The sequence below is a fragment of the Papio anubis genome, chromosome 1 (assembly GCF_008728515.1).
Source record: "Papio anubis isolate 15944 chromosome 1, Panubis1.0, whole genome shotgun sequence".
Lineage (NCBI taxonomy): Eukaryota > Metazoa > Chordata > Mammalia > Primates > Cercopithecidae > Papio > Papio anubis.
In genome coordinates, this window is record NC_044976.1 from 199,648,971 (window position 1) to 199,676,387 (window position 27,417).

General features: G+C 47.9%; 1 protein-coding gene and 1 long non-coding RNA gene across 4 annotated transcripts in view; one reads left to right on the forward strand and one right to left on the reverse strand.

Annotated features, from left to right (window-relative positions):
* GALNT2 (polypeptide N-acetylgalactosaminyltransferase 2) overlaps positions 1-27,417 on the forward strand; it is a 217,855-nt gene that overhangs the window by 180,480 nt on the left and 9,958 nt on the right. For all 3 annotated transcript variants that reach the window (XM_003893785.4, XM_021931277.2, XM_021931270.2), the window contains exons 8-14: positions 1,955-2,042; positions 5,007-5,094; positions 6,246-6,349; positions 10,972-11,098; positions 18,378-18,470; positions 18,724-18,807; positions 20,838-20,964. In XM_003893785.4, coding sequence (XP_003893834.2) covers positions 1,955-2,042; positions 5,007-5,094; positions 6,246-6,349; positions 10,972-11,098; positions 18,378-18,470; positions 18,724-18,807; positions 20,838-20,964 — 711 coding nt within the window. The remainder of the gene's footprint in view (positions 1-1,954; positions 2,043-5,006; positions 5,095-6,245; positions 6,350-10,971; positions 11,099-18,377; positions 18,471-18,723; positions 18,808-20,837; positions 20,965-27,417) is intronic.
* LOC116271623 lies at positions 15,308-27,331 on the reverse strand. The gene is made up of 2 exons (XR_004180226.1): positions 27,171-27,331; positions 15,308-15,544 (listed from the first exon to the last, which is right to left on the reverse strand). It is a non-coding gene; the product is annotated as an uncharacterized LOC116271623 (long non-coding RNA).

A 27,417-nucleotide genomic window follows, 5' to 3' on the forward strand; every position in this document is an offset into this window, starting at 1 on the left:
AAAGCAAACTTAATGAAAGGAAATAGAAAATGAACAAGTAGTTCTGCCTAAGCATAGCAAGGGTAGCTGATGGGCTTTGAGTCATGGAATACTAAGTAACCACAAGCTACTAGGAATTATGAAAATCGTATTCACTACCCTTTATCAAGTTGGGGCTACATGATGGACCTTTTTTATATGTTACCTTTGATGCACTTGTTATCTCCATTTGACAGGTAAACAGGCTGGGGTTCGGGGAACTTTAATAACATATGCAAGATCATACAGGTGATAGAGCCAGGATTGCAAAGCCAGTTCCATTAAATCCCTATCTGCGCCCCTCTCTTAATACATATGCACACAGCTATATCCAACAAGATCCCGCCCTGAGATCCCCACCCACCCCAACCCCACAACTTCTTGCTCTCTCTAGCTATGCTCCGCCAGGCTATCTCTCAGGGAAGCACAGTCAAAACCAAAACTCCAAAACTGCCATGGCAGTGTTTGGGTTTGTGAAGGCCACTCAGCTCTGTGGTCAGATTGTCAGAACTGCTTTGAACACCCGCTCCTAAATGAAGGAGAGAAAGTGCCAAACCTATTAACTTTCACTAAATCTAGCCTGATGAAACAAAATGTAAGGTAGATTATATTCTTTAACTCCTACACCTAGAACCAGACTGAGTCGGGCAAGGAAAGTTGTGTTCTTCTCTGCCCTCAATGCACCACACAGGTTACTTTTCCCTGTAAATTTGCACCTGGGCATTACGGAGCTTTGCAGTGTTCGCATGTTCCTAATTAGCATGATCCTTCACCTGTTCCTCTGATGTATGTTTTTAGCTCTGCTGGTTATGTTACTAAGTTGTATTTCTAAATCTTTCTTCTGGCCAATAAGGGTTCTCTAAGTGGCTCAAGGAAAGCACTTGCTCTTTGGTTAACTGTCAGCATGGGGCACAGTCCAGGGTCTGTCACCACCATCTGTCATTTGAACTTAAAGAAATTAGAGACGTTAAAAGGCCTTATGTTCACAAACTCTTACCAGAATGATGACAATGTGGCATAAAGAAATGGCTCAGTCTAGGGGAATTTTTTTTTTTTTTTTAATATAGAATCACAGGGGCTGGGTGCGGTGGCTCACACCTGTAATCCCAGCACTTTGGGAGGCCAAGGCGGGTGGATCACCTGAGGTCAGGAGTTCAAGAAGAGCCTGACCAACATGGAGAAACCCCGTCTCTACTAAAAATACAAAAATCAACCGAACATGGTGGCACATATCTGTAATCCCAGCTACTCGGGAAGCTGAGGCAGGAGAATCACTTGAACCCGGGAGGTGGAGGTTGCAGTGAGTCAAGATCACGCCATTGCACTCCAGCCTGGGCAACAAGAGTGAAACTCTGTCTCAAAAAAAAAAAAGATAGAATTACAGATAAGGCAAACTTAGAATCTGGAAATCTCTAGTTGATTTGGTTAACTTTCTGCTGTGATAATATCGGTACTTACCACCTCTCGCACACACACTCCCACATAGAAATATATTCCTAATTTTGATGTATGAGCATTTTAGCAGTGATTCCATTCCTCAGGTTTACTGCAGCTCACAAATCACTAATGGTATTTGGGCAAACAGAAAATGACCCTTGGGACACAGCAACACCGTTTTCACCTTTAGCTGGGTGAACTGATGGCTACCTGTCCCATAACCATGGGTGTCTCCACTCCTCAAGTGACTCCTGCTACACACCCACTCCTGACCTCCCTCCCTGCCTCCCAGCGGGCCACAGCACATCTGCGGATGGCCAAGAGCAAGACCTTCTGGGTCTGGGTGGGGAGGCTGGGTTCTTGCGGGCCTAGGGTAATAGGTAGTAAGGGCCAGTCGGGTTTGCCCTGTGCCTGCCTAACACTAATGCCTTCTATGGCTGGGCGGGTTTTTTGTTTCGCTGGATTTTGATAACTACTCCTCTCTTTGTTTGTATTTTAGGACAGGACTCGGGTTGTGTCACCCATCATCGATGTCATTAATATGGACAACTTTCAGTATGTGGGGGCATCTGCTGACTTGAAGGGCGGTAGGTGTCTGTCATGGTGCCCCTCCTAGCTCGTCCCATCTACACCAGCATCTGATCACCACTCCCTCTCATTGTCAGGAGTGACAGTGACAACAGTGTTCACGCCGTAGTGTGTGTTCTGAGTAAAAAACCCCTGTGTGCTTAACAAGTAGGACTTCATAAAGAGAAAAAAATAGGCTTGCTCCCTTAAAGAGCTTCCTGGGTTTCCCTTTCGCCTCTTCCTTGACCTTCTGTCGCTTTTGCGAGCCATGTGGTTCCATGAACAGATATGGCATCCTTTTTGATCAGAGATGATGAAGCCCTCCTTGCAGGAGTCTGGAGTGAGAAACTTCACGGAGCTGAGGCTTTGTGGGGTGCAAGGGGCTGGAGCCTGTCTTTGCTTTCTCTGCTCACCCTGGCTATTTCTCTGACAGGCTGGTCTCTTGCTGGTTGCTCAGATGGACACCTGTGGCATCCTCAGTCCCCTCTCCCTCACCAGGCCCACGTGTGACCCTGTTCTGCTGATACAGCCCCTTGCATATATCATGGTTTATTTTACCCCTCTTTCCCAGCCCAACACCTGTGCCTGCTTCACCCCGGTCCCCTTTCGTTGGAATGACCACACCAGTTTCCTGTATGTCCTCACGGCACCTGCCCTGGAGCCCCAAGAGCACTTTGTCTCTTCACCCTCTTAAAAATTATCAAAGACCTCAAAGAGCTTTCATCTGTGTGAAGATGGACTATTCTAGATAGACACTGAGCAGAGGGTCAACTGATGGTCTAACATCAAAAAAGAAGACAGTAAAACTATAAAATAGGGCCTTGGCCAGGTGCAGTGGCTCACGCCTATAATCCCAGCACTTTGGGGAGGCTAAGGTGGGAGGATTGCTTGAGCCTAGGAGTTCAAGACCAGCCTAGGCAACATAACAAGACTCTTGTCTCTATTAAAAAAAAAAAAAAAAAAAAAATTAGCTGCGTGTGATGGCATGCCAGCTACTCAGGAGGCTAAGGTGGGAGGATCACTTGAGCCTGGGAGGTCAAGGCTTCAGTGAGCCATGATCAAGCCTGGGAGACAGAGTGAGACCCTGTTTATTTGTACACTGACAAAGCCTCACTCCCTCCCCAGCTACCTCCCTCGGTCCCACCTGCCTCTTGCAGGCCCCGTCATCATGGGCAGGCCGTTTTGCCTCTGCTCCTCAGCTTCCCCATCTGGGAAATGGGATGATAATTGTGCTGGCCACACAGGGCGTAATAGAATTAGACATCAGCGGGAGGGCGGGCATGCTTGGAGGACTGTACCTATGATGGGAAACATAGCATTCGGGAAAGATTCCCAGCGAATGGTAAGAAGTAAAATGTTTGGGGACATTAAAGAGGAGGCATCCTTAGATAGCTAGAAAGCCTGGCTTTCAGAATGTTTTATTTCCCCAGGTATTGGAAGATCTGAGATCTACCGGGCTCTATTTCTCCCAAAGCAGCTGTGTATGTCAGAGCAGGGGCAAGAACAGCCAGGTGCTCCGTGTGGGGTGCAGGGCTTCTGGGTCAGAGGAATGGGACCACATTCACCCAAAGAGCTTTTTATGAAATTCCTTTTAAAAAGGATGCCATTCTTAGCAGATCTTTAATCTGCTATAGCCTCTCTCTTTGGACCAAATTAATAAAGTAAATAATAAGATAATAGTAAACCTCAAAAAATAAAGGAAAGGTTATGTCGGCTCATCCTTAACCTTCTCTGTTGGTGAAACAGCCAGTACATTGTTTCTCTGGTTTGCCTTCATGGCCTTTGAGGCACCGTGATAAGAGCCAGCTCAGGGACCCGTGGGGGTCTCCTCTCTATGCATTCCTGTCCCCACTGCTGGGGCCCCTGTCCATTTCCCTGTCTCTTTGCCTGAGGCCACTCTATCCTGCAGTGAGGGGGCTGGGAGACCTCTTTGTCCAGAGCCATAAATTCTTGGCCAGCCCAGGGTACTCAGAAACACCCACCCACCAGCCTTCAGTCACTGGGGCTGTCAGAATGGACAGACTATGAATTCAAAGCATGCAGACAAATCCAAACTTGAACATTGCAAAAGCCCTGTTGACAAAAAGCCTGATGGCAGAGAGCTTAAGAGGATTGAAAGATGCGTGGCCCTAGAGTCATTAGGTTTGGCTATCAGACCCTTGGAATTGGAAATGCAGCACCATAAGCCATGTGTTTGGCAAGAAGTGGCCTCCTGATGCACCAGGACAGCTTCCGCAGGTGGGGCCTGCTGGCCTCCAAGAGGCACTATGCATGTGACCCTGGAAGCGAGAGCAAGACCTGAGGCCCTGCAGATGCCCACAACCAAGTCCAGGTACAGGGTTCAGGCTCTTCCATCCTCAGGTGTCTGGATTCCAAAAATGAAATGCAGCAGGTGCCAAATATATCTGAAATTGAAGCTTATTTGCCCAGCTTGGCAACTTCCACTGGCTCATTTTCCCTTAAAGTTTTCATATTCCCAGCGTGTTCCCACTCCATTCTTGCTGCAAATACAGTCTGAAGTTTGCTGGCCCAGGGGACTGACAAAGCCTCGTTCCCTCCCCAGCATTCCCTTCGCCTGGGGCAGTGTTGGAGGTGCCACGGCTTGATTTTCATAGCGGATGCTCTTTGTCCTCACATCCTTACGGGCCTTGGACATGCCCTGGTGATCACCACACAGACCCCAGTTCTCTCCCCATATTTCATTTGTTCTTATGCATTTCAATATTAGAAAAGCCTGACTCACATTTTCTTTAGGGAGGGGCAGGGAGATTTCAACATTCACCCTCCCTGCCGGTCTCTCTCTTCCAGTTACACCCACGCCCCCAGTCCCCTTCTCTTTCCTCCACACCTTCTTTTTTGGCTTTGTTGTGGTTTTCATTGAGTTCTGTCCAAACGTCGAATATTTTTAAGCTGTGAGGAATGGGGGTGTCGGGAGGAAGTGGCCAGTCTCTTGTCAACACCCTGTTTCTTTTCCTGGCTGGCAGGTTTCGATTGGAACTTGGTGTTCAAGTGGGATTACATGACGCCTGAGCAGAGAAGGTCGCGGCAGGGGAACCCAGTCGCCCCTATAAAGTAAGTGCCAGCATCCTTCAGGGTGCCTCTCCCGGATGAGACCCCAGGTTCTGGCTTCTTTGCTGGGCCTGTGCCGTCTGGAGACCCAGTGGGGCCGTTCACCTTCTGCCCTCCCGTTTCCCCTCAGCTCAAAGATGAGCACCTTCCACCAGGTCATAGAATAAAGTCCTTGGAGATTTCTTTTCCACAGTCAAAGTCTCACATAGGTTTCTAAGGCGTATCTGCTGGGTCTGTGCATTCCTGTGTGTTGATACTGTAGAGCATTTCTGTAGCCGAGCAGGATCTCCAAGCCGACCCCAGGCCCAGGAGACTTACTGCTGCCACTGCCCAGCAGGCTTTTGCTCTCCTGCAGAGGAGGGAACCCATGCTCATGAAGCCCATGCTTTAAGATTCCCAGGCCAGGCAGTGGGCTTCCTGGTTGAGAGTCAGGATGCCTTCTCTAGCTGGGGAGAGAACGGGGCCACCTGTTCCAAGTCGGCACACGGTTAAGTGAGAGAGCCTTCACAGAGTACTTAGCACTGAAATATATTTGCTGACATTTAGCCAACATCTGCAGTGTGCTATAGACCTTCCCAGCACTTTACACTGAATTCTCACAGCGTCTCTTCTGGGAACAAAGTAGGGAGCTCAGCGTACATCTGTTGTCAGCCGCTTCCTGGGGTGATGAAGTGAGGAGCATGGTGGGTTCCCTTGTAGAAGGTGGAGCCTCATCTATGATAGTGATAATGAGAGCTTGTACTCTGGAGCATTTCCCAAGTGTGCTCAGGGCTTTATGCCCATGATTTTTTGCAGTTCTCGTAGCTACCCTATAAGGAAACTGACACACAGAAAGGCCGAGTTCTTTGCCTCTGCCAGCGTGTCAGGGAGTGATCCAGCCCCAGCAATCGCTCCCGCATAGGGGAGGCTCAGTCCAGCCCCTGGCACTGTGGGAACATCCAGGCAGGAACAGTAGGGGAGGCATTTGAAGGCAGCGATGGTGAAGCAGAGAGAGCGGCACCCTGGGCACTGAGCAGAAAACAGTGGCAGTGTGGCTGTTCCGAAGGTCAGCTTATTGTTAGAGAATCAAGGCTTGGCCTTGGCGCAAGGGTGCTGGCAATCTAACCTTGACTTTGCCCTCTCCTCCCTCCCCCCTCTTCTTTCTGCCTCTTTAGAACCCCCATGATTGCTGGTGGGCTGTTTGTGATGGATAAGTTCTATTTTGAAGAATTGGGGAAGTACGACATGATGATGGATGTGTGGGGAGGAGAGAACCTAGGTATGTACAAGCCTCGAATCTCAGGACAGAGAAGTGCCTCAGCTCTGCAAAAGGCAGGGTGCCAATTGGAAAAAAAATTTAAAAGGCTTCAGAGTGACCATTCACTGGGCTTAATCGATCCTTGCAAACACATACGTAACACCCCTTTTGCTCTTGAAAGTCTAATGGGTTGGGCATTAAAATGTGCCTCCCTAAGTTAGAGTGGAGGATGCCAGAATACAGATAAAGTCTTTGAAGGGAATGCAAACTCTTTCAAGTCATCTGAACCCAAGTGTTTGTAATGCAGGCTTGCAGAAACAGAGGGAAACAGTCCAGGAGCTTGGATTCATGCTGAGTGGTGGAGAGTGGAAAATGAACCCTGGCAAGGCTGGTGGGGTTGAATTGAAATCATGAAAATCCCATGGGGCAGGGAGGCCTTGGCACTTAATCCCTTCTCGACTACCTTTGTGAATGGTTCTCATTTGTTTTTTTGTTTGTTTGCTTTTAAATACCCCGTGCAAATCATTTTTACCCCGGTTTAGGCACAGTGAAATTTTATACATTGTGGTCTACATTGGTAGCCTTATATTTACTGCATAAAAGATAAGAAGATTTGTTTTGTTTGTTTAGGGTTTGGGGTGGGGGAGTTCTTGTTTTTTGCTTGTTTCAGTTAAAGCCTTTTGTTTCAAATGCTTGGCTTTCTGAGCAAATTCTCCTGGGCTGCTGCGTGTTGTTAACTTACATTCGTCCTTGGGTGAGTGTACCCTGGAGGACAGGGAGAAGGAAAGAGGAAAAAATGAGGCCACTCATTTTTCATAGTTTAAGATTTTGAAAATTTTTGTTACTTTAAAAGACAAAACTAGCCTAGCCTATTATTTTTCCATTGTTTTATGATGTTGAAGTCAGTGATACCATCTCATCTTTGAGGATTTCTCTGCCTTGGTTTGATGTTGAAAGCTTCTTTAGGCTCAATTACTCTACTGCGCAGGTGGAGGGACCGTGAGTCAAATTCCTTTTGGGTTTTTGTTTTAAAATGATACGTCAACCTCTAGGGAAAGCTTGAATTGAAGTCATTTGAGTACAGAAGGCTTCAGAATTGTTAACCCTCTAAAGAGAGTTCTGTCACCCTATTCCATGGGTATCTCCTACTGGTTTAGTGGAAATCCAGCAGGCCAGGGTCACCCAGTAGGGCAGCGTGTCATGTAGGTGGCCATTTTTCAAAAGCAGTGTGGTTTTCAGAAGTGTGCATACCATTAGCTGAAATGAGACATCAGCCAGCATTTTGTGTCATCGTGTAGGAAGAGTGTTGATTTAAATATCTAAGGAGGCATTCACCCAGAGACTGGGGGGAAGATTTGTTGTAAGGAGCTGCTTTATTGTGGTTTGGTGTTTGTATTTATTATGTAGCTGTGCCTAGGAGGTTCTAGGGCCTGAGCGGTTCAGGTTGGGGTGAAGATGAACTCTGCAAGCAGGAGCACATCTCTGCCCAGGAAGGCTGGGCTGTCTTTCCCTCCGTGACGGGCTCTCCTGGGTTATGCCAAGGACTTGGACTCCCCGTGAGGTTCAGTGGGCTCAAAGGCTTCCACATGAGAAGGCCATGCCATGAGCCTTTCTCCTTAGCACTGCTCTGGCTTCTGCTTCTGGGGGCCGTGCACACTGCTAGCCATTGCCGGCCTGAGGGGCCTTTGTGGGTGTGCATTGGGAGAGGTGTGTGGTTCAGAGAGGCCCAAGTAAGATCCAAAACTACCCCCTCAATGTGTGCCCCACTGGAATGACCAGAGCTTCCCATTTTCCTAATCCTGTAAGTCCTTATGTCACTTAAGCAACTAAAACGGAGGACTAAGAACTTAACCCTTAGCTCTAATGACAGGGGGTAAGGCTCCTTGGGGGCATCATCTGTGCTTCTCTACATCCCTGCGGTGCAAGGATGGTGCTAAGTACTTCCAGGGAATCATCTGTCTGTGCTTTCTTAACAGAGTGTGGTCTGCAGAGGGCTTGCACCTTGCCCAGGGTCTCAGAGCCAAGATGTAAACACTAACTGCCTAATTAAAAAGCCATTGAGTTTTACTAATTATCCTCAAAGTTATAGGGTTCAAATGAAATCAGCGCAGAAGATAACTGTAGTTGTACTTAGCCTTGAAAATATCCCAGAAAAGCCCTGGAAGGATCCCTCGTTGGCTTAACGGACTCACCATAGAGAAGCCAAGGGGATTTCCTAGTCCCGGATTCTAAATCTTCTGGTGAGGCAAATGGATATTTAAATTTTATTTTCTGAAATAGAGACAACTTTTTTTTTTTTTTTTGAGGTGGAGTCTCACTCTGTTGCCAGACTGGAGTACAGTGGCACATTCTTGGCTCACCGCAATGTTTGCCTCCCGGGTTCAACTGATTCTCCTGCCTCAGCCTCCCAGGTAGCTGGGATTGCAGGCGTGTGCCACCACGCCTGGCTAATTTTTTGTATTTTTAGTAGAGACAGGGTTTCTCCATGTTGGTCAGGCTGATCTCGAACTCTTGACCTCTGGTGATCTGCCTGCCTCGGCCTCCCAAAGTGCTGGGATTACAGGCATGAGCCACCGTGCTGGCCGACAACTTCTTAGGTTGTGTGGGAACTGTAAAAAGTAAAGTCAGAAACTTTGCTTATGCTTGTGTGATTGTAACCATACGTTTTCTATTACTACAAGAGAGCTGCTTATTAAAGCCCCGTAACAGCTGCATGGATCACCCATTCCTAGTGAGTGAGGCATTAGTTTGCTGGACCCAAGTAGAAACTCATGGTGTTCTGACCCCTGTGTTGTATTTCCTGCCGTGTTCCTGGCAGTCTGGGCACCTGTTGCCGTAACTAGGCTGACTGCAGGATTTGCCATCAATCCACTGTATGGTCTGTGATGGACCCACCCTTTTTCTGATCTGTCTGCATTTGGTGACAGTGGCTGCACACACTGTAGATTTTATATGTGAATATTTGTACTTCTTTTAATTTGTTAATTGAAGATAATAATTGTGCATATTCATGGGGTACATAGTGATATTTTAATACATATAATGTATGGTGATCAGATCAAGGAAATTAGCATATCTGTCATCTCAAACATGTATCATGTCTTTGTGTTGAGAACATTCAGTATCCTCTTTCTGGTTATTTGAAACTATGTAATATATTATCAGTCCCTAGAGTCAACCTACAGGGCTGTAGAACACAAGCAGGATCCCTCTTCTCTAGCTATAATTTTGTATCCTTAAACAAATCCCTACTCCTTCCTTCCCAGCCTTTACTGTCCTCCATTATACTTTTTACTTCTATGAGATCAATGTTTTTTAGCTTCCACGTATGGGTGAAAATGTGGTGTTCAACTTTCTGTTCTTATTTCACTTAATTTCCTGGGAATACTGTCCAGCCAGAAAAAGAATGAAGTCCTGTCATTCGCAGTAACTGTTGATTTTTGTCTTGCCTCCCTAACATGTTCTTAGGGGTCTTAGATGATACAGAGGAAAATTCCCTTTTGTATTATACAAACCTTGTGAAGAAAAACTGGTTTTTGCCTTTCAGAAAATCCTATCTTAGTTTTTCTGTCGAATCTGTTTCTTGCATTCAGTCAGACCCCTGACTCAGACTCCAGTCACTCACCTAGTCAGTGGTGATACGGGCAGGTACCTGGTTGGAAGGTACCTGTGTGTCACGAAAGAAGCACCAGTCAGTCTAGGCTTCTACTAAGTTCCAGTGGCCAGGGCAGTCTGTGTGTTTAAGTAGGTATGGGTAGTGCCTAGCCCTGCACGTCTCATTCCTCCTGCAGATCAGTTCTGTGTTGAAGCAGGTGAACAGCAGCCTTCCCCAAGGAGCATTCCACCTAGGCCAGTTGGTTACTGACGGGTCCAAGCCTGTGAGCAGTGTGGAGATATCAGTCAGTTACTTGACTGTCTTTGATCACTACCATAGTCCTTCAGGCAGTCCCTAAGTCCATGGTCCATAAGTCCAAACTCTGCCAGGAGGCTTGAGCCTGCTAATGCACAGGGACTTGTATTTAATAAGCTTTGCCATTTGAGGGAAGGGATTATTTTTCCCTGGATGGGAAAAGCCAAGATGCATCCTGGGGTTCAGTCTGTTAAAAATAAGTTTTAGAGAAAGATGACATATATGGTTGTCTAGAATATGTAACAATAAAGCTTAATTGTACATATTTATATACCTTCAGTGTTGCCTTTTCCCACAGTGTTGATACTAAGCAAGTGCAAATGATCGTGAGCCAGCTAGTGAGGAATTCAGCACAAGTGTTTCATCGCTCAGTAGTTGTGATGCTCCTGGGTATACATGATCTTATGCCAGGAGGCCTTGATATTTACAATAGGCCAAGAAGCAATCTTGTCTCGAGGTTTCTACTCCACATCTGAAAAATACTTCCCCGTGAACATTCTTTCTTGATTGTGTTGTGGTCCAGAGATCCAAGTGTGTCAGATGTCTCTCCTGTAGAGTTCTGGATCAGGTTCTGGAAAGAGGGAGGTCCTTATCAGGTCTTCTTCAGCAGCGGAGGGCAGGGGAGCCCCATGATGGGATGGTGGGGGCACCCGTGTACCTGCCTGGCATGTCTGCTGTTGCAGAGCAGCGTCCCAGGCTCTGCCAGTCACCCATGTCTTATTCATCATCTCAGAGATCTCGTTCCGCGTGTGGCAGTGTGGTGGCAGCCTGGAGATCATCCCGTGCAGCCGTGTGGGACATGTGTTCCGGAAGCAGCACCCCTACACGTTCCCGGGTGGCAGCGGCACTGTCTTTGCCCGGTAAGTAGTGAAAGGCTGAGCGGGGTCCAAAACATTGCTGACCACCCTGAAGGCAGGACTTGACCTTGGGCTGTTTGAGGGCAGATGTCCTTCGGTGGGTGTGGTGCATTTATGCAATGGAATACCACTTAGCAATTAAAAGGCGCAGTCCACGGATGCAGGATACAGCCTGGGCGCCTGAAAGGCACAGTCCACGGATGCAGGATACAACCTGGGCACCTTTCCAGGAGAAGCAGTTACATGCATGATTCCACTCATGTCATAGCCTCATAAAAAGCGCAGCTCTAGTGATGGGGGCCAGACCAGTGGTGGCCAGGAGCTGGGATGGCAGGGAAGCAGGGAGTGTGACTGCAGAGGGGCAGCACCAGGGATGTTTGGGGGAGAGACAGAGCTGTTCTATCTCCTGGTTGTGGTGGTAGTTGGACAAATCTTCATGGGCGTGAAGGCTCTTGGAACTGTACACCACCCCCAAAAATGTTATGGGGAAATTTTTTAAAGAAGAAAGCTCATTTTTTAAATATATATATATATATATATATATAAAACCATTCAAGGTACAATTAAAAGCAACATTGTCTTAGTCCATTTTACGCTTCTCTAACCAAATACCACAGACTGGGTAATTTTAAGTGAACAGAAATTTATCGACTCGTAGTTCTGGAGGCTGAGAAGTCCAAAATCAAGGTGCTGGTGTCTGGCGAGGGTCTTCTTAATGTGTAATCACATGGCAGGAGAGGAAAGAGCAAGAGGGGGCCAAATTCTCCCTTTTGTAATAACATCAATCCCACCCATGAGGGTGGAGCCCTCATAGCATAGTCACCTCTAAAAGGTCACCTCTTAAAGGCCTCACCTTGGCTGAGCGTGGTGGCTCGTGTCTGTAATCCCAGCATTGTGGGAGGCCGAGATGGGCAGATCACCTGCGGTCAGGAGTTTGAGACCACCTTGGCCAACATGGAAACCCCATCTCTACTAAAAATACAAAAACTAACCAGGCGTAGTGGTGGGCGCCTGTAATCACAGCTACTTGGGAGGCTGAGGCAGGAAAATTGCTTGAACCCAGGAGGCGGAGTTTGCAGTGGGCCAAGATCACGCCACTGCACTCCAACCTGGGCAACAGAGCAAGACTCTGTCTCAAAAAAAAAAAAAAAAAAGAACAGCCTCACCTCTTAATACTGTTACAATGGCAATTAAAGTTTAACATGAGTTTTGGAGGGGACAGACATTCAAACCATAGCAAATATTAAAAGTCAAGCTGTACTAAATGTGTATACCACAAGACATCATGATACAGAGTCACGATTCTTGATGGCCAGTAGATATAGTTTAGTAAACATGAAGATGCCAACAGAAGGGCTTTCTGAAAGTAAAATAGCAGGTAGCCATTCTGTCAAGCCAAGTATTCTCCTAGGGAATTCTCTTACGTGCTAAAGATAGAACATTGTACAAGCCAGACCTCAGGGAGCTTGCCTTCTCTTGAGTGTAAACAGTAAAACACACAGCTAAATAAGGTAATTTCAAACAGTAATCAATGCTGTGAAGAAGATAAAATGCAGTCATGTGGTCAGGCATGATTAGGACAAGCAGAAGGAGAGGTTTTCAGGTTAGGAGAACCCTTGAGGAGGTGTTATGGGAGTTCAGACTTGAAAGGTGGGAGGAGGTCACTCTGGGACCGCGAGGAATCGGACTCCCTGTAGGAGGAGCAGATCCGGGCTGCTGAGGTAAGAGTGCATTTGGCATATCGGCAGAATGGAAGCCAAGGGTGGCTGGAACCTAGAGAGTGAGGGGACAGTGCACAGGGGCAGAAGAGCTAGACGGGCCCAGGCCGTGCACCTTTGCAGGTCATGGGAAACGTTGGATGTTACTTGATTCTGGAGGAAACCATTGGGGCTTTTCAGCAGTGCCCGATGTCTGTTTTATGCTTTGGAAAGGTCCGTGTGGTTGCTGGGCAGAGAGTGGCCAGGAGGTGACACTATGGTGAAACTATGGTACGAGTGTCCCCTCCACTTTTGGAGCCAGAAGCAAGGGTCCTGTGAGCACTGTTGGAGTAGCCCAGGCCAGAGATGTGATGCAGTCATGCACCTGTAACAGCGTTTCGGTCAGTGGCAGCAGCCCCTTAAGATTATAGTACCGTGTGTTTACCTTTTCTATGTTTAGATACACAAATACTTACCATTGTGTTACAGTTTCCTCCAGTGTTCAGGACAGTCACCTGCTCTACACGTTTGTAGCCTGGAAGCAATAGGCTGTACCATGTAGCCTAGGTGTACATTAAGAATACACCATCTAGGTTTGTGTAAATACACTCTATGATGTTCGCGCAATGACGAAATCGCCTAAGAATGCATTTTTCAGATTGTGTCCCTGTCATTAAGCAGCACCTGGCTGTACCTGGAGCGGGTGTGTAGCAGTGGAGATGGGGTCAGATCCAGCTCCATGGTGAGGCAGGCAGTTGTTTGCTAATAGGGTGGCAGAGAGAAGGGACGTAGAGCAGGGAATTAATTTAGGGTGATGCCCAGGAGCTTTGTTACACACTGTGCTGGCGTGCTGCCCCTACTGAAATAGGGAAAGCCTTGGGGTGGGTGTGGGTGTGGGAATTGCTAGCTTATCTTTTGTCTAGTTTTTTTCTTGAGACAGTCTTGCTCTGTTGCCCAGGCTGGAGTGCAATGGTGCGATCTCAACTCACTGCAATCTCCACTTCCCAGGTTCAAGAGATTCTCCTGTCTCAGCCTCCCAAGTAACTGGGATTACAGGCATGTGCCACCATGCCCGGCTAATTTTTGTATTTTTAACAGAGACAGGATTTTACCATGTTGGCCAGGCTGGTCTCAGACTCCTGACCTCAGGTGCTCTGCCCACCTTGGCCTCCCAAAGTGCTGGGATTAGAGACATGAGCCACCATGCCCAGCCATTTTTAAACTTTTTTTTTTTTTTTGAGACAGAGTTTCAATCTCATTGCCCACACTGGAGTACAGTGGTGCGATCTCAGCTCACTGCAACCTCCACCTCCTGGATTCAAGTGATTCTTCTGCCTCAGCCTCCTGCGTAGCAGGGATTACAGGCATGTGCCACCACGCCCAGCAAATTTTGTATTTTTAGTAGAGACAAGGTTTCTCCATGTTGGCCAAACTGGTCTTGAACTCCTGACCTCAGGTGATCCGCCCATCTCGGCCACACGCCTGTAATTGCTGGGATTACAGGCATAAGCCAACGTGCCTGGCCATCTTTAAACTTCTTAAAAGTACAGATTATACAATATACCTATTATACAGAAGTCAGATTTTTAGGACAGGGAATCTGATTTCTGAGAAAACTAATAGAAGCCAAAATAACAAATAATGCTTCTGACCAAATTATCTTCTCTCAAAAAGTGTGTTTCTTCACAAATGTTGAAGCTTCATTTTTGTTCTTTATTAAAAACAAAAATATGATCTTACACAATAAGCTTTACAAAATCGAACAAAAACGTGGATATATGTGCTTTTTCCTGGGGCAGCATGAGATTCTTTATATAACATATTAGACACCCCACACCAAAGCCTCCCAGCAAACAGTGGGATTTCAGAAAACAGTACGTTAAAGTACTCAAGACATTGCACTCTTTGTTAGAAGAGAAACTTTTTCAATTGTATTTCGCGGCTCAGGAGCCTGTATTCTCAAGATTTGGAAAAGAAGCTGACCCAGGGTTTGGTTATTTTGGGGCAGCATGGATCTGATTAAAAAGCCCTGCTGTTGACCTTCAGCCAGGCTGCCCTTTACCTCAGTCGACTCATCTGAAAAATAAAGACTTGGAATTATATGACTGTATTTCTGAGGTCTCTTTCCAGCTGCAGGTTCTCTTAATCTCCTATACAGGTTGAGTATCTTTTATCCAAAATGCTTGAGACCAGAAATATTTTGGATTTTCGATTTTTTCAGAATATGGAATATATATATGTACTACCTAATGAGATATCTTGGGGGTGAGACCTAAGTCAAAATACAAAATTTGTTTGTTTTATATAGACCTTATACACATAGCCTGAAGTTAATTTAATACAATACTTTTCGTAATGTTGTGCATGAAACAAAGCTTGTGTACATTAAACCATCAGAAAGCAAAGGTGTCACTGTGACCGCCCCCTGGGTTCATCTTGCCCGCTGCCCAGGTGGAGCTGACTTACCAAGATGGGAATTGCAATAGAGAAAGAGTTTAATTCACACAGAGCTGGCTAAGTGGGAGACTGGAGTTTTATTACTTAAGTCAATCTCCCCCAAAATTCAGAGGCTAGGGTTTTTCAAGGATAATCTGGAGGGAGGTGGGGACTAGGGAGTGGGTGCTGCTGATTGGATGGGGTGCAATCATAGGGGTGTGGAAAATGGTCGTTGTGCTCATGGAGTCTGCTTCTGGATGGATGGGTCCGCAGGACCAGCTGGAGATCTGGATGGAGTCATCAGAAGTGCAGAAGCCTGAAAAGACATCACAAAAGGCCAATCTTAGATTCTGCAATGGTGATGTTATCTGCAGGAGTAATTGGAGAAGTTGCAAATCTGTGGCTGATTCGTTAGTCCAACAGAGGCAGTCTGGTACCCAGACAAAAAGAGGGTTTGTTTGGGGAAAGAACTGTTATCATCTTTGTTTTAAAGTTAAACTATAAACTAAGTTTCTCCCAAAGTTAGTTCTGCCTGTGTCCAGGAATGAACAAGGGAAGTTTAGACGTTAGAAGTTAGATGGAGTCAGTCAGGTCAGATCCCTTAAACTGTCAATTTTGTCATTGTTACATTTTTTGCAAAGGCAGTTTCATCACTATCTCATGTTGGTGCTCAAAAAGTTTTGGATGTTAGGGCATTTTGGATTAGAGATGCCCAACTTGTAATATATGACATTTAATGTATAATATTTCGCTACCTAAATACTTGCAAATACCTGCAATAACAAGGAGGGCCTAGATAAAAGTGAGTCTCCCTAGGTGTCCCTGTATCTGCAGCACTGAGACTGTTTGGTGTAGATACCAAATAAATACCTGAGTGAACCAATAAATACATGAATAAAAGGAGCTAGCACTGAGTAGCACATGGAGGTCATTCTTTGAGGCTGCCTGGTTATCCTTTTCTGTTATGAAGATAGGAAAGAATTGCGTTTAGGAATTCTTAAGTGACTTAATCACTTCAGAATTTGAGTGATTTGAAAACAGTGTGACTAGAGTTCATAAAACCTTTAAACCATTAAGGCTGAAAGGAACCTAGGACATTCTGGAATCCAATCCTTTCATTTCCCTGTTGGGGAAATCCAGGTGCCAGATGTTACAAGTATTTAAGTTAATAACTGGTTACAAACTGACTAGGCATAGGTTAAGGCTGAGGTCACTTAGCAAGACCCCAAAACCTCACTAACAATATTTAGTGTCTCTTCTGAGAAATGATATATATGATCCAGCATCCCCCAGCACTTTAAGTGCTCATTGCTGTATCTGTATATTTTTTAACAGAGAGAAAGTAAAAATTCATCAGTCTCATCGCCAAACCAGTTGTGCCATAACGCTCTCATAATTTGATGAATTCGTCTGTCAGTATCTATTTTTCTTGTTTGCGCACTGGCTCTCCTGCCTCTACACACACATCCACTATGTGCAATTCTGCAAACTATTTTATTTTCCCACAAATCCACGACATCATTTATGTCAACATGTAAGATGCACACTTGTGTTTTAGTGGTCACAGAATATTTCATTTGATTCCTTCCTCATATTTAGTCATACAGTTTCTCTTTTTTTTTTTTTTTTTTGCTATTATAAACAAAGCGGAAGTGAGCATATTTTCACATGTATATTTCATTCCTAATTGATTGTTTCCTTAAGAGAAATTTCTAGAAGTAGAGCTGCTGGGTCAGAGAATAGGTGCATTCATATTTTCTTATCTGTGTTGAAAGGCATTGTAGATAATAGTCCATATTCCACTTCCTAAAATGAGAAAGTATATATATCACCTTAGATATAGGCCCCGTACAGAAATTATTTTAATAATGGTATCTCAGATCAGTTGAAAGGTTTGCCATTTTAAGGAATTATTTTAAAAGGCGAGCATTGCCTCCTTACTGTATTTATTTTGGAAGAACACGGTGCCTTCTCTATGGGATTCTTAAGGAGGGCTGGCTGTAGCCTGAAGTGGGAGCCTACCTTGTAGCTGAGACCAGAATATGGAAGCAAAGAGGTTTGCTGTGTGCTTGCTACTTCATGGAAGCTTTAAGACAATTCTTGGCAGGATGCGCTGCTGATACCTATGCAGATGATAGCCTTTAATGCCTGTCAGACACTCAAGAGTAGCTTGTCCCAGGGGCTTTATTTATGGCAAATCACGGTTCTCTCCATGAGATTTAAGTACATGGTTTTCTTCCCTTCTAGAAAAGCCGGCTGGGCGTGGTGGCTCACACCTGTAATCCCAGGACTTTGGGAAGCTGAGGCAGGTGGATCACGAGGTCAATATATCGAGACCATCCGGGCCAACATGGTGAAACCCAGTCTCTTCTAAAAATACAAAATTTAGCTGGGTGTGATGGCACATGCCTGTAGTCGCAGCTACTCAGGAAGCTGAGGCAGGAGAATCGCTTGAACCCGGGAGGCAGAGGTTTCAGTGAGCCGAGATCATGCCATTGCACTTCAGCCTGGCAGCAAGAGCAAGACTCCGTCTCAAAAAAAAAAAAGCCCACTGCACACAGACATGGGGCGTGGAACTCCCGCCACTTCCTATCACTGTTTCTAGTGCAAACATGGCAGTCTTGCCGCTCAGCCCTGCAGAAAAGAAAGTGATTTTCCCAGGAACTCTTATCTTATGTAGTCTGAACTTTTCCACAGAGCTGTCTGGTAGTGTCGTAGCCATGATGGAGAAGGCCGTGGGGCCTGGAATCTCCTTGCTGTGCTCTGCGGCCCCAGTCCTCTGCGGACACGTGATGCGAGAGTTTTTAAAGAGTGACTTTCTTTTGTCCTTCATGATACAGCCCCCAGTCCCTCCTTTAAAATACCAGGTTGTGCTGTAATTTCAACTCTGCCTTTTGCCCTTTGACCATCTGTGTGACAAGAAAGCCATTCTAATGGTTCAGTAAGCACCCGCTGAGGCTGGCTCCCCACAGATCCAGCTCGAGGTGCTGGTGGGGACAGCCCGCCCTCTGCTGTGTGCCGTGATCCCAGCTGGAGCTGCTGCACATCCAGAGGGAGCCGCCTCAGTCACACTCCAGCAGACAGGTGCAAATGGAGTGATGCAGACAGAAAGAAAGCAAATCACACCTCAAGATTTATTTTCTCTCTAGAAACACCCGCCGGGCAGCAGAGGTCTGGATGGATGAATACAAAAATTTCTATTATGCAGCAGTGCCTTCCGCTAGGAACGTTCCTTATGGAAAGTAAGTGGCAGTTCTGCGTTCTCACAATTACTGGGGATTCTTGGGGTGCGGGGGTGGGAGGTAAGGGACTACCATCAGGGTTGAGGACAGCTACCCAGGTGCCAAGGCGGGAAGGGGTTGTGGGCACAGGAGCGTGGGCAATCCACACCACACCACCTGCCCCAACCCCGATCTCAGCAGATTTTCAAGTTTGATGTAGAAAGCCCATCTATTCTTAAAATTTATAAAGGAATCTTATTTCCTTCTTCTCCAGTATTCAGAGCAGATTGGAGCTTAGGAAGAAACTTAGCTGCAAGCCTTTCAAATGGTACCTTGAAAATGTCTATCCAGAGTTAAGGTAAGTCCCCAGGGATCTGGGGTTTCACTTTGTAAGGGCTTAGAAGCCAGTAAGGCCAGAGAAGCAGCAGAGGGGAAATGGAGGTGCTGCTGCAGGCATGAGACTGGGCACCTGGGCCCCAGTGAGAGTCTGTGGTCTCACCCCGTGGCGTGGACCTGAGAATCTGTTCCCAAGTTGGCCTGCTGCTCTCCATCCTGCAGAGCTGCCCTCCCATGCTTCAGAGTCCCAGAGGCAGTCCCTTGGTTTTGGCTTGTTCTCCATTGGCAAGGTGATGGGCTGGGTGACCGGGAGGACTGGTGTCTGACAGGCTTTTTGAGTGTCTGGGAGCAGTCTCCAGGCTCCGCAAGTGTGCGCTGTCTGCGGCCAGCCCTCAGTCCCCCCCGCCGGGCGCCTTTGCCCACCTCTGATCTGCTGCGCTCACCCTTGCTGCTCCTGTGGGCCAGCAGGTAATGGCCCCAACAAGGCTCCGAGCATGGGGACCTGACCACGTGCCTCCCTCCTCCGAGCTGGCTTAATCACGTGTGAGACAGGAGTAATAATGCCGCTGCCCTGCGTCCCTCCGGAGGATTCATGGCAGAAACACCTTTCCGAGCATTATTTCCACACCCGGCCTCTTGTTTTAAGCGAATACGAGCTCCCATCCGGAGGGACCCGCTGATAACCTCGTGAGAAGACCTGTGGATCGGCTGGGGTGGAGGAGCCACCTGCACTTCGTCTTCTTAAAGGACTGTCAGGCAGATCGTGCCTTAATGCGGCACATTCCTTATTCTAAATATTCCCAGAGCATTTTACAGCGGCTCACATATCTCCAGCACAGTGCCTGAACGCAAGACTTGCCACCATTATCTTTCTGCTAACGGCTCCTTCAGAGCCCTTGTCATGGAGATTTGTTGGACAGTTAGGTAATGCGGCGTCTCTGTGTTGCTCCTGTTGGTTCACTTGGCTCTTTGGAACCATTTCCTCTGCTTTTCAAGTAACATGTCAGGCGCCAGGTGGCCCATCCCCCCTAGGAGGAGAACAGGAGAGAACACAGCGTCCTTCTCCCTCGGATCCCTGCCGCGCAGGACAGTTTTTGCTGGGGATTAAGAGCAGCAGTGGTCACCAGTGGGAAACCGCTGATCATCAACTCTCCGTCAGCCGAAGCGGGGCTTCACTTCAGTGGATTTTAACCCAACCATGCTACTCACTTTGCTTTTTCAGTCACAGTGGACTGCAGTTTCTCACAGAGGTCACTCATGGTTTGTAGTGACACTGGGCCCTGCACCCACTGAAGACCACACCTGAGCACCATCCCAGCTGGCAAATCTGCTTCCCCTACCTGTGGGGGGTGAGGGAGACACCAGCCTCATGTTTTGTGTCTGTAATATCACTGCCATTTACTGAGTACTTCCTACGAGCCAGGCACCGGGCCACGTGCTTTACACAAAATGTTTTATGTAACGCTTGCAGCAGATCTGGGCAGCCCGTAGCCTACGAAAGGGCAAATTGAGCTTCAGAGGAAGGGAGTCTTGCCTGAAAGCCAGCACCTGGCAGAGGTGGGCTGAGGTTCGGATCTGGTTCTGAAGCATGTTGTTCTTCCTCGTGGCTGTGGCTTTGTTCGCATCAGGCCACCTGACAAGTCTACTCACCTTTCCCGTCTTGACTGAATAAAGGTCAGATCCTAAGTGTATTGGAAAGTTCAAGGCAACAGGATCCGGCCACATTGATTTTCTAAATGACCTCCAATAAGACTAACATTGAAGAGTATCAGGAGCTTTTCCTTCCTTTCCAAAAAAAAAAAAAAAAAGACCTGATATAGAATATAAAGAATACTTCTCCAACATACAGTCTTAAAGTGTTGGAAGTCCAGAGCCGGGGAGAAATGCCGTGTCTCTGACACACACTACCTGTGGTAGGAAGGGGCACGATGCCTGGTCACTGGGTCTTTCTCTCGTTCTATTACCTGTCATGAAACCGCGAAGAAAGGGACTGGTGGACGGGAGCTGGTGGTTATGTGCAATTAAGCAGGTGATTCTCACCTTGTTTTTCAGGGTTCCAGACCATCAGGATATAGCTTTTGGGGCCTTGCAGCAGGGAACTAACTGCCTCGACACTTTGGGACACTTTGCTGATGGTGTGGTTGGAGTTTATGAATGTCACAATGCTGGGGGAAACCAGGTATGTGCATGGGGAAGCCAGGTCACCTGCAGGCCCAAAGAGAGCAGAGTCGGGGGTCCTGAGGTTAGAAGTCCTAGCTACCACCTTTCTCCTGGGATGAGTGATGTCTTTGAGGAAGCGCCTGGCTCCTGCTGGCCACAGCCTCTTTGGCAGCCAGCCCCAGGGCCAGATAGGATGTCATACACTTTGGTGCATCAGCTCTGTCATCAGCTTCAGACCAGGCTCTGCTGCAGTGGCAAGGGTGCACTGGTCACAGTTGCTGGTTGCAGGGCCTTGGTCTTCTTCCCGCCAGCTCTGTCCTCTCGGCCACGTGCACTCAACCCCAAAGCACCCATTCTGCCTCTGCGTCTGGCCCCAGAATATGATGTCTACACCTGCCTGGTACCCCTATATAACAGATTCTTAACTGTGGGCACTAAGGCAGCTGCTAGTTACAGCCCCTGCCTGTTAGATAATAATAGCTTAAGATAGAAGATATTCAGTATTAATTGCTTCAGTTACACACATACACACCTTTTCCTAGAGGCATAAAATCTCACAACTGCCAGGCGCGGTGGCTCACACCTGTAATCCCAACACTTTGGGAGGCTGAGGTGGTTGGATCACCTGAGGTCAGGAGTTCAAGACCAGCCTGGCCAACATGGTGAAACTCATCTCTACTAAAAATACAAAAAATTAGCCAAGCGTGGTGGTGGGCATCTGTAATCCCAGCGACTCGCGAAGCTGAGGCAGGAGAATTGCTTGAACCCGGGAGGCGGAGGTTGCTATGAGCCGAGATCGCACCATTGCATTCCAGCCTGGGCTACAAGAACACAAAACTGTCTCCAAAAAAAAAAAAAAAAAAAACACTACCTTCTCTTCTCCTGTCATCGCAAAGGAGAGGCAAAATGAAGGCTTGATGGGTCCAGCTGAGACTTTGGATTCTAAAAACAGTTTTCCCATGAGATAATAATAGGGATTGGGTGAAAATCCTGTGTCCTCTTACCACCTTCCTGAAAACTTGCCTGGCGCTGGGAGAGCCTGCAGTTTTTAAAAAGGCAGGTTAACTCCGTGTATGTATCCTGAATGTATTGATTTCTTAACTCTCTTTAACTGGAAGTATTTTTGAAAGGAGGCATGTGCTTTTGTGTAAAGCTGGGTGTGCCTCCCAAGTGAGTGTCCAGGCAGACCACAATCCACAAATACCTTGACTCCTTTCTTCACTTGGTGATGTAGTTTTAGCAGTTACTTGCAATGGCCTGGACATCCTAAATTAGAAGAGAGAGAGGAACCTGCCTGCCTGGGGCTTGACTGGGCCAGTGCCCATCCAGCATGGGCATGGGGCAGGTAGCCAGGGCCTGGCCCATGTTTCCCTAAATCCTCAGCCCTTAAATAGAAGATATTTCGCTTTGATGAGTCAGAAAATAAGAGACAGCCTCATTTTCTCGTGTGGTTTGGTAGAGTTGATCCTGGATTCTCCGTATCAGCGTCAGCAGTCTCGATGGTTTGGAATAGCTAAATGTGATGCTGTGTTTGGGAAAGAGCCAGTGGGTCAGGTTTGCTGACAGGTATGAGTGTGCTTCCAGTGCCTGTGCACGTGTGTGACACACACACACACAATAGCACATACGCTTATCACGTTCTCACACAACAGCTCTCTCCTCATGATTCCTGGGCTCAGTCCCCCTCTCTTCCTTATGCACATGCACCTAGACTCATGTGCTGCTTCTTTCTTCTTTTGCTCTGTTACTCAAATGCAGAGCTTGTTTTGCTGTCTGTTTCCTGTACATGACTTCATATCATTGATCTCTGTCCTTTTGAGAAATACTGTTGGAGGGTTTTCTACTTGGCGGTACTATTTTGTTAGAGAAAGGGATTAGGAGGTAAACAAAGCAATCCCTCGCCTCCTCACAGTGGAGTTCTTGAAGTGGAGGAGCCACTGTGGGTTATGAAACAGAGGAGGCACCTGCTCACCTCTGTGCTGTCCGGGTGGCTGCACCTCCTGTTATTCCTGTTGCCCTCACCTCCATGTTTAATCATGGGTTTCCCTCTGCCGCGTGGCAGGACTGCATGCCATTCCCAGGCTCCCAGGCCCTGGCGTCTGTGTGTAGCCTCTGGGCTGTGAGGACACTCCGGGGGGAGCAGGCTTCAGGTGTGGGTGCACATACAAGCCAGCCTTTGGCTGTAGCCTGATGGACCAGTTTTAGGTATTTCACACTGCAGCAGCTGAGCCCTCCTGGGTACTCATCACAGGCCCCACCAATGTCAGGAGTCACCTGGAGGGAGGAACCCATACAGAGGGAGGGAAGGACAAAGAGAGTGGAAGACGAAGCAGGTAAAAGGAGGAGGAGCCAGCTGGTATTGGGGGGGTGGGCAGAGGCGGAGGGGAAGGTGCTGTCCCCACTGTGAGCGTGCTTCTGTGTCTTTGTAGCCCCTCCTTCCAAGACCCTGCCGTTAACTGTGTTCTCAGTCACTGCTGGGAAGTGGGGGCCCAAGGGACTCACTCAGAGGTGATGGAGGGCCCTGTGCGGTGCTGTTGTGGCTCCTGTTGTGGTCCAGGTGTGATTGGAGGAGGCGTCTCGCAGGCTGTGTTCCTTCTACACTGATGACAGCATGTTTCTTTCCACGGTTTGGGCTTCATTCTTGAGATCTGGAAAGCAGTGAGCTTGGGAAGAGATATTTTGTGTGTTTCCATCTAGAACTTAGTGAAAATCCACCAAAATGCCCTCAGAAAAGCGGAGCTCCGTGAGGAAGGGGGAGGTGCTGGTTCTCATTCTCAGCAAGCTGGGTTTCGTCTAAACCGGACAGACGGTGCTGCAGGGCTTGGCCGGTCACACAGCATTAATGCGGGTTTCACCAAACACAGACGTGGATAATTCGTGTGGGGCTGGGTGAAGCTTACCTGTGGTCTGTGGATGACAAAACGGACGACGTGCCCACCCAGGTTCCGTACTGTCTGGGTGTTGGGCCTCTTGTGATCTCTAGCCAGACTCACTTCCGTGTTTAATCCCTGGAGTTCCCGCTGTCACTCTGCAATGTTCTAATGATTCACGGAAGGTTGGAGAGGTCACTCCTCTCTGAGTCGGCGCCTCTGCTGGAAAGCGACACACCTTATGCTACAGCACATTAAACAGAAGCGTGTGTCCAGGCCCCAGCCGAGAGAGTTGGTCATCAGAGTCTCTGGCCCCAGCTTCATCCCCTGTGGGTCAGGCTCTGTGACTGGCTCGCCCCACCGCCAGCATTGCTCCTTAATTACTGCACAGCTGGTAACACGAGACAGAGTCCGGGCCCTGTGGAGGCAGCAGGTCTACGGGAACCAAAGACTTGTGCAGCTGCTGCCTGTGACCCTCCTCACCTGCCCTCAGGAGGACAGCCTGTGTCCCGCCTTCAGGGCTGTGGCCCTCGCCCCCGCCCCCTCGTCCTGCCCAGTAGAGGGTCTCCAGGATTCCTCGCTGCACGGTGGGGGCACTGAGCAGAGGGCACAGTGCTGAGGGCAGCCACAGCACAGACCTTTGACACAGGGCACCCGTTCATCGCCTCTGCACGAACTTCAGGGGTCAGCGAACGGCTGTGCCAAGGAATCAACAAGATTGGATCTGCAGGGCGCTTCTCCCGCTCTGCTTTTGCTTTTCCTTTTTGCTAACGGTGCAGCCATTACTGTTCTCACACGCGGGCTTTCCCTTCGTTTCCAGCAGTAAGTGGTGACTCCCTGCCCGCTCTCAGTCCCCCTCCAATGGCCACATCCTGGAATTGCTCAGATAACTTTTTTTTTTTTTTTTGAGGGGGAGTTTGGCTGTGTTGCCCAGGCTGGAGTGCAGTGGCGCAATCTCAGCTCACTGCCACCTCCGCCTCCCAGGTTCAAGCCATTCTCCTGCCTCAGCCTCTCAATTAGCGGGGATTACAGGCACGTGCCACCGCACCTGGCTAATTTTTGTATGTTTAGTAGAGACAGGATTCCACTATGTTGGCCAGGCTGGTCTCGAACTCTTGACCTCAAGTGATCCACATGCCTCGACCTCCCAGAGTGCTGGGGTTACAGGCATGAGCCACCACACCCAGCCTGCCCAGAGAACTTTTACTAAATGCTGATGCTGGTTGCTGTGCCCAGAGAGCCTGATCTAATTTGTCTAGGGTCAGAGGGCACCACCAGATCTTTAAGAGCTTCCAAGTGATTCTAAATGAGGATTTGGCCTGGTGCAGTGGCACACACCTGTAATTTCAGCACTTTAAGAGGCCAAGGCAGGAGGATTGCTTGAGGCCAGGAGTTCAAGACCAGGCTGGACAACATAGGGAAGCTCCGTCTTTACCAAAAAAAAAATTAGCCGGATGTGATGGCCTGTACCTGTAGTCCAAGCTACTCAGGATGCTGAGACAGGAGGATTGCTAAAGCCCTGGAGGTCGAGGCTGTAGTGAGCTGTGATTGCACTACTGCACTCCAGCCTGAACGGCAGAGTGAGACCGTGTTTCTAAAATAATATAAATTAGGGCCAGGCACAGTGGCTCATGCCTGTAATCCCAGCACTTTGGGAGGCCGAGATGGGCAAATCATGAGGTCTGGAGTTCGAGACCAGCCTGGTCAACATGGTGAAACTCTGTACTAAAAATACAAAAGATTGGCTGGGCGTGGTGGTGGGCACCTGTAATCCCAGCTACTTGGGAAGCTGAGGCAGGAGAATCGCTTGAACCAGGGAGGTGGAGGTTGCAGTGAGCCGAGATCGCACCACTACACTCCAGCCTGGGTGACGGTGTGAGATTCTGTCTCAAAAACATAAATAAATAAAAATTTTTAAAAATGGGAGTTGAGGAGCAGGGGTTTTCTAGTGGAAAGATGAACACATCAGCAGGTACAATGTGACGTGAGACAGCAGGATGACATGATGCATGTTGATGCATGTTATAGCCTCAGCTTGGGAGCACCTTACTCCGTGGGCTACTGTCTAATCAGTGCTTTCCAATAGAACCATGTGCTATGAGGGGGATGCTCCAGATCTGCCATTCAGTATATCAGCCACATTGTGGCAACTGGGCACTTGAAATATGACTAGTGTGAATTACAAGTTTAATTTCATTTCATTCTGGTGAATTTAAATGTAAATGGCCCCGTGTGCCCTGTAGCTAGCACATTAGACAGTGTGGCTCAGATGTTCCAGCTCACAAACCCACTATGCGTGAGTCCTCTCTGAACTGACAGAAAGTGATGCTTTTTTGCATAGCATGTGACACGGATGAGAAACGAGAGGGTAAGTAATATTTCCCAACTGAAAATAGGGCCTGGTGCTTTGGAAGAGTGAGGTTTGTTATCTGGTTTCCTGCTGAACCTTGGCAGACACACAGGAAATGAGAAAATGAATGGCCATGCCTTTTAAGAGTGGCAGCTCAAAAAAGCATTTCTTAAATATTTATGAACTTTATTTTACAAATTCAGATAATTGAAATGCAACAGAAGAACAAAACGGCAACTAGCTCTGTTGTTTGCCCAGCTGAATTAGTTTTTCTGGAATCCTATGTAAAGTCTGCTTTACAGTAATTAAGCACACAATAGCAAGGAGGTTAGAGAAACATTCAGACATGATCTTTAACTGAGTGTCAGCAGACCATCCAGCATCTGCCAACACCTGCTGCCAAGGACAGTCTGGAACCCTTCTCCATACCAGCGTTGTCCCCCTTACTCAGGACTCTCCTCTTCATCGTGAGTGGGCGTCTCTATGTGCCACAGTTTCACATGTCCTGGTGGTGTCCCTGGTACTTGTGAGTGCAGGGACAGAACAATGTGCTTCTTTCTGGCCCTCTCCATCCTGAACGCCATCTGCATACGAGAAATACCCACGGCTTCCTCTCTACACTCCACGCCTTCCATACTCTGTGACCCAGTGAATAGGAAAAAAACAAGCTGCTTTTCCTCCTTTATACTCTCACCAAACTTCTCACCTCTGACACCAGCCATATGGGCTTTTCCCCCCACACCAAGCAATTCTCCAATTCTCTTCAGACACTGAGTGTCCTACCTGTCAATTCAGTTCTGACACTGCCTACCCAGAGTTAGCACAGACCCCATGGGTTAAAGGCTTCCTCCCACAAGATGCTCCTACTTCAGATGCCAGTCACAAGTCCAAGTTGTCACCTGCTGTCTGACTCTAACTCAAGGGCTCCCACAACCTCACCTTGAATTCATTCATTTGCAAGAACAGTTCATAGAACTCAGGGAAATGGTTTACTTCCTGGTTTACCTGTTTATTAGGAAAGACTGAAACCCAGGAGCAGCTGGATGGGAGAGATGCTTAACGCACGGTGTGGAGCTGGGGTGTCGGAGCTTCCATGCCCTCTCCAGGTGTGCCCTCTCCAGGTGTGCCCTCTCCAGGTGTGCCCTCTCCAGGTGTGCCCTCTCCAGGTGTGCCCTCTCCAGGTGTGCCCTCTCCAGGTGTGCCCTCTCCAGGTGTGCCGCTCTCCCAGCGCCTCCGTGTGTCCGGCAGCCAC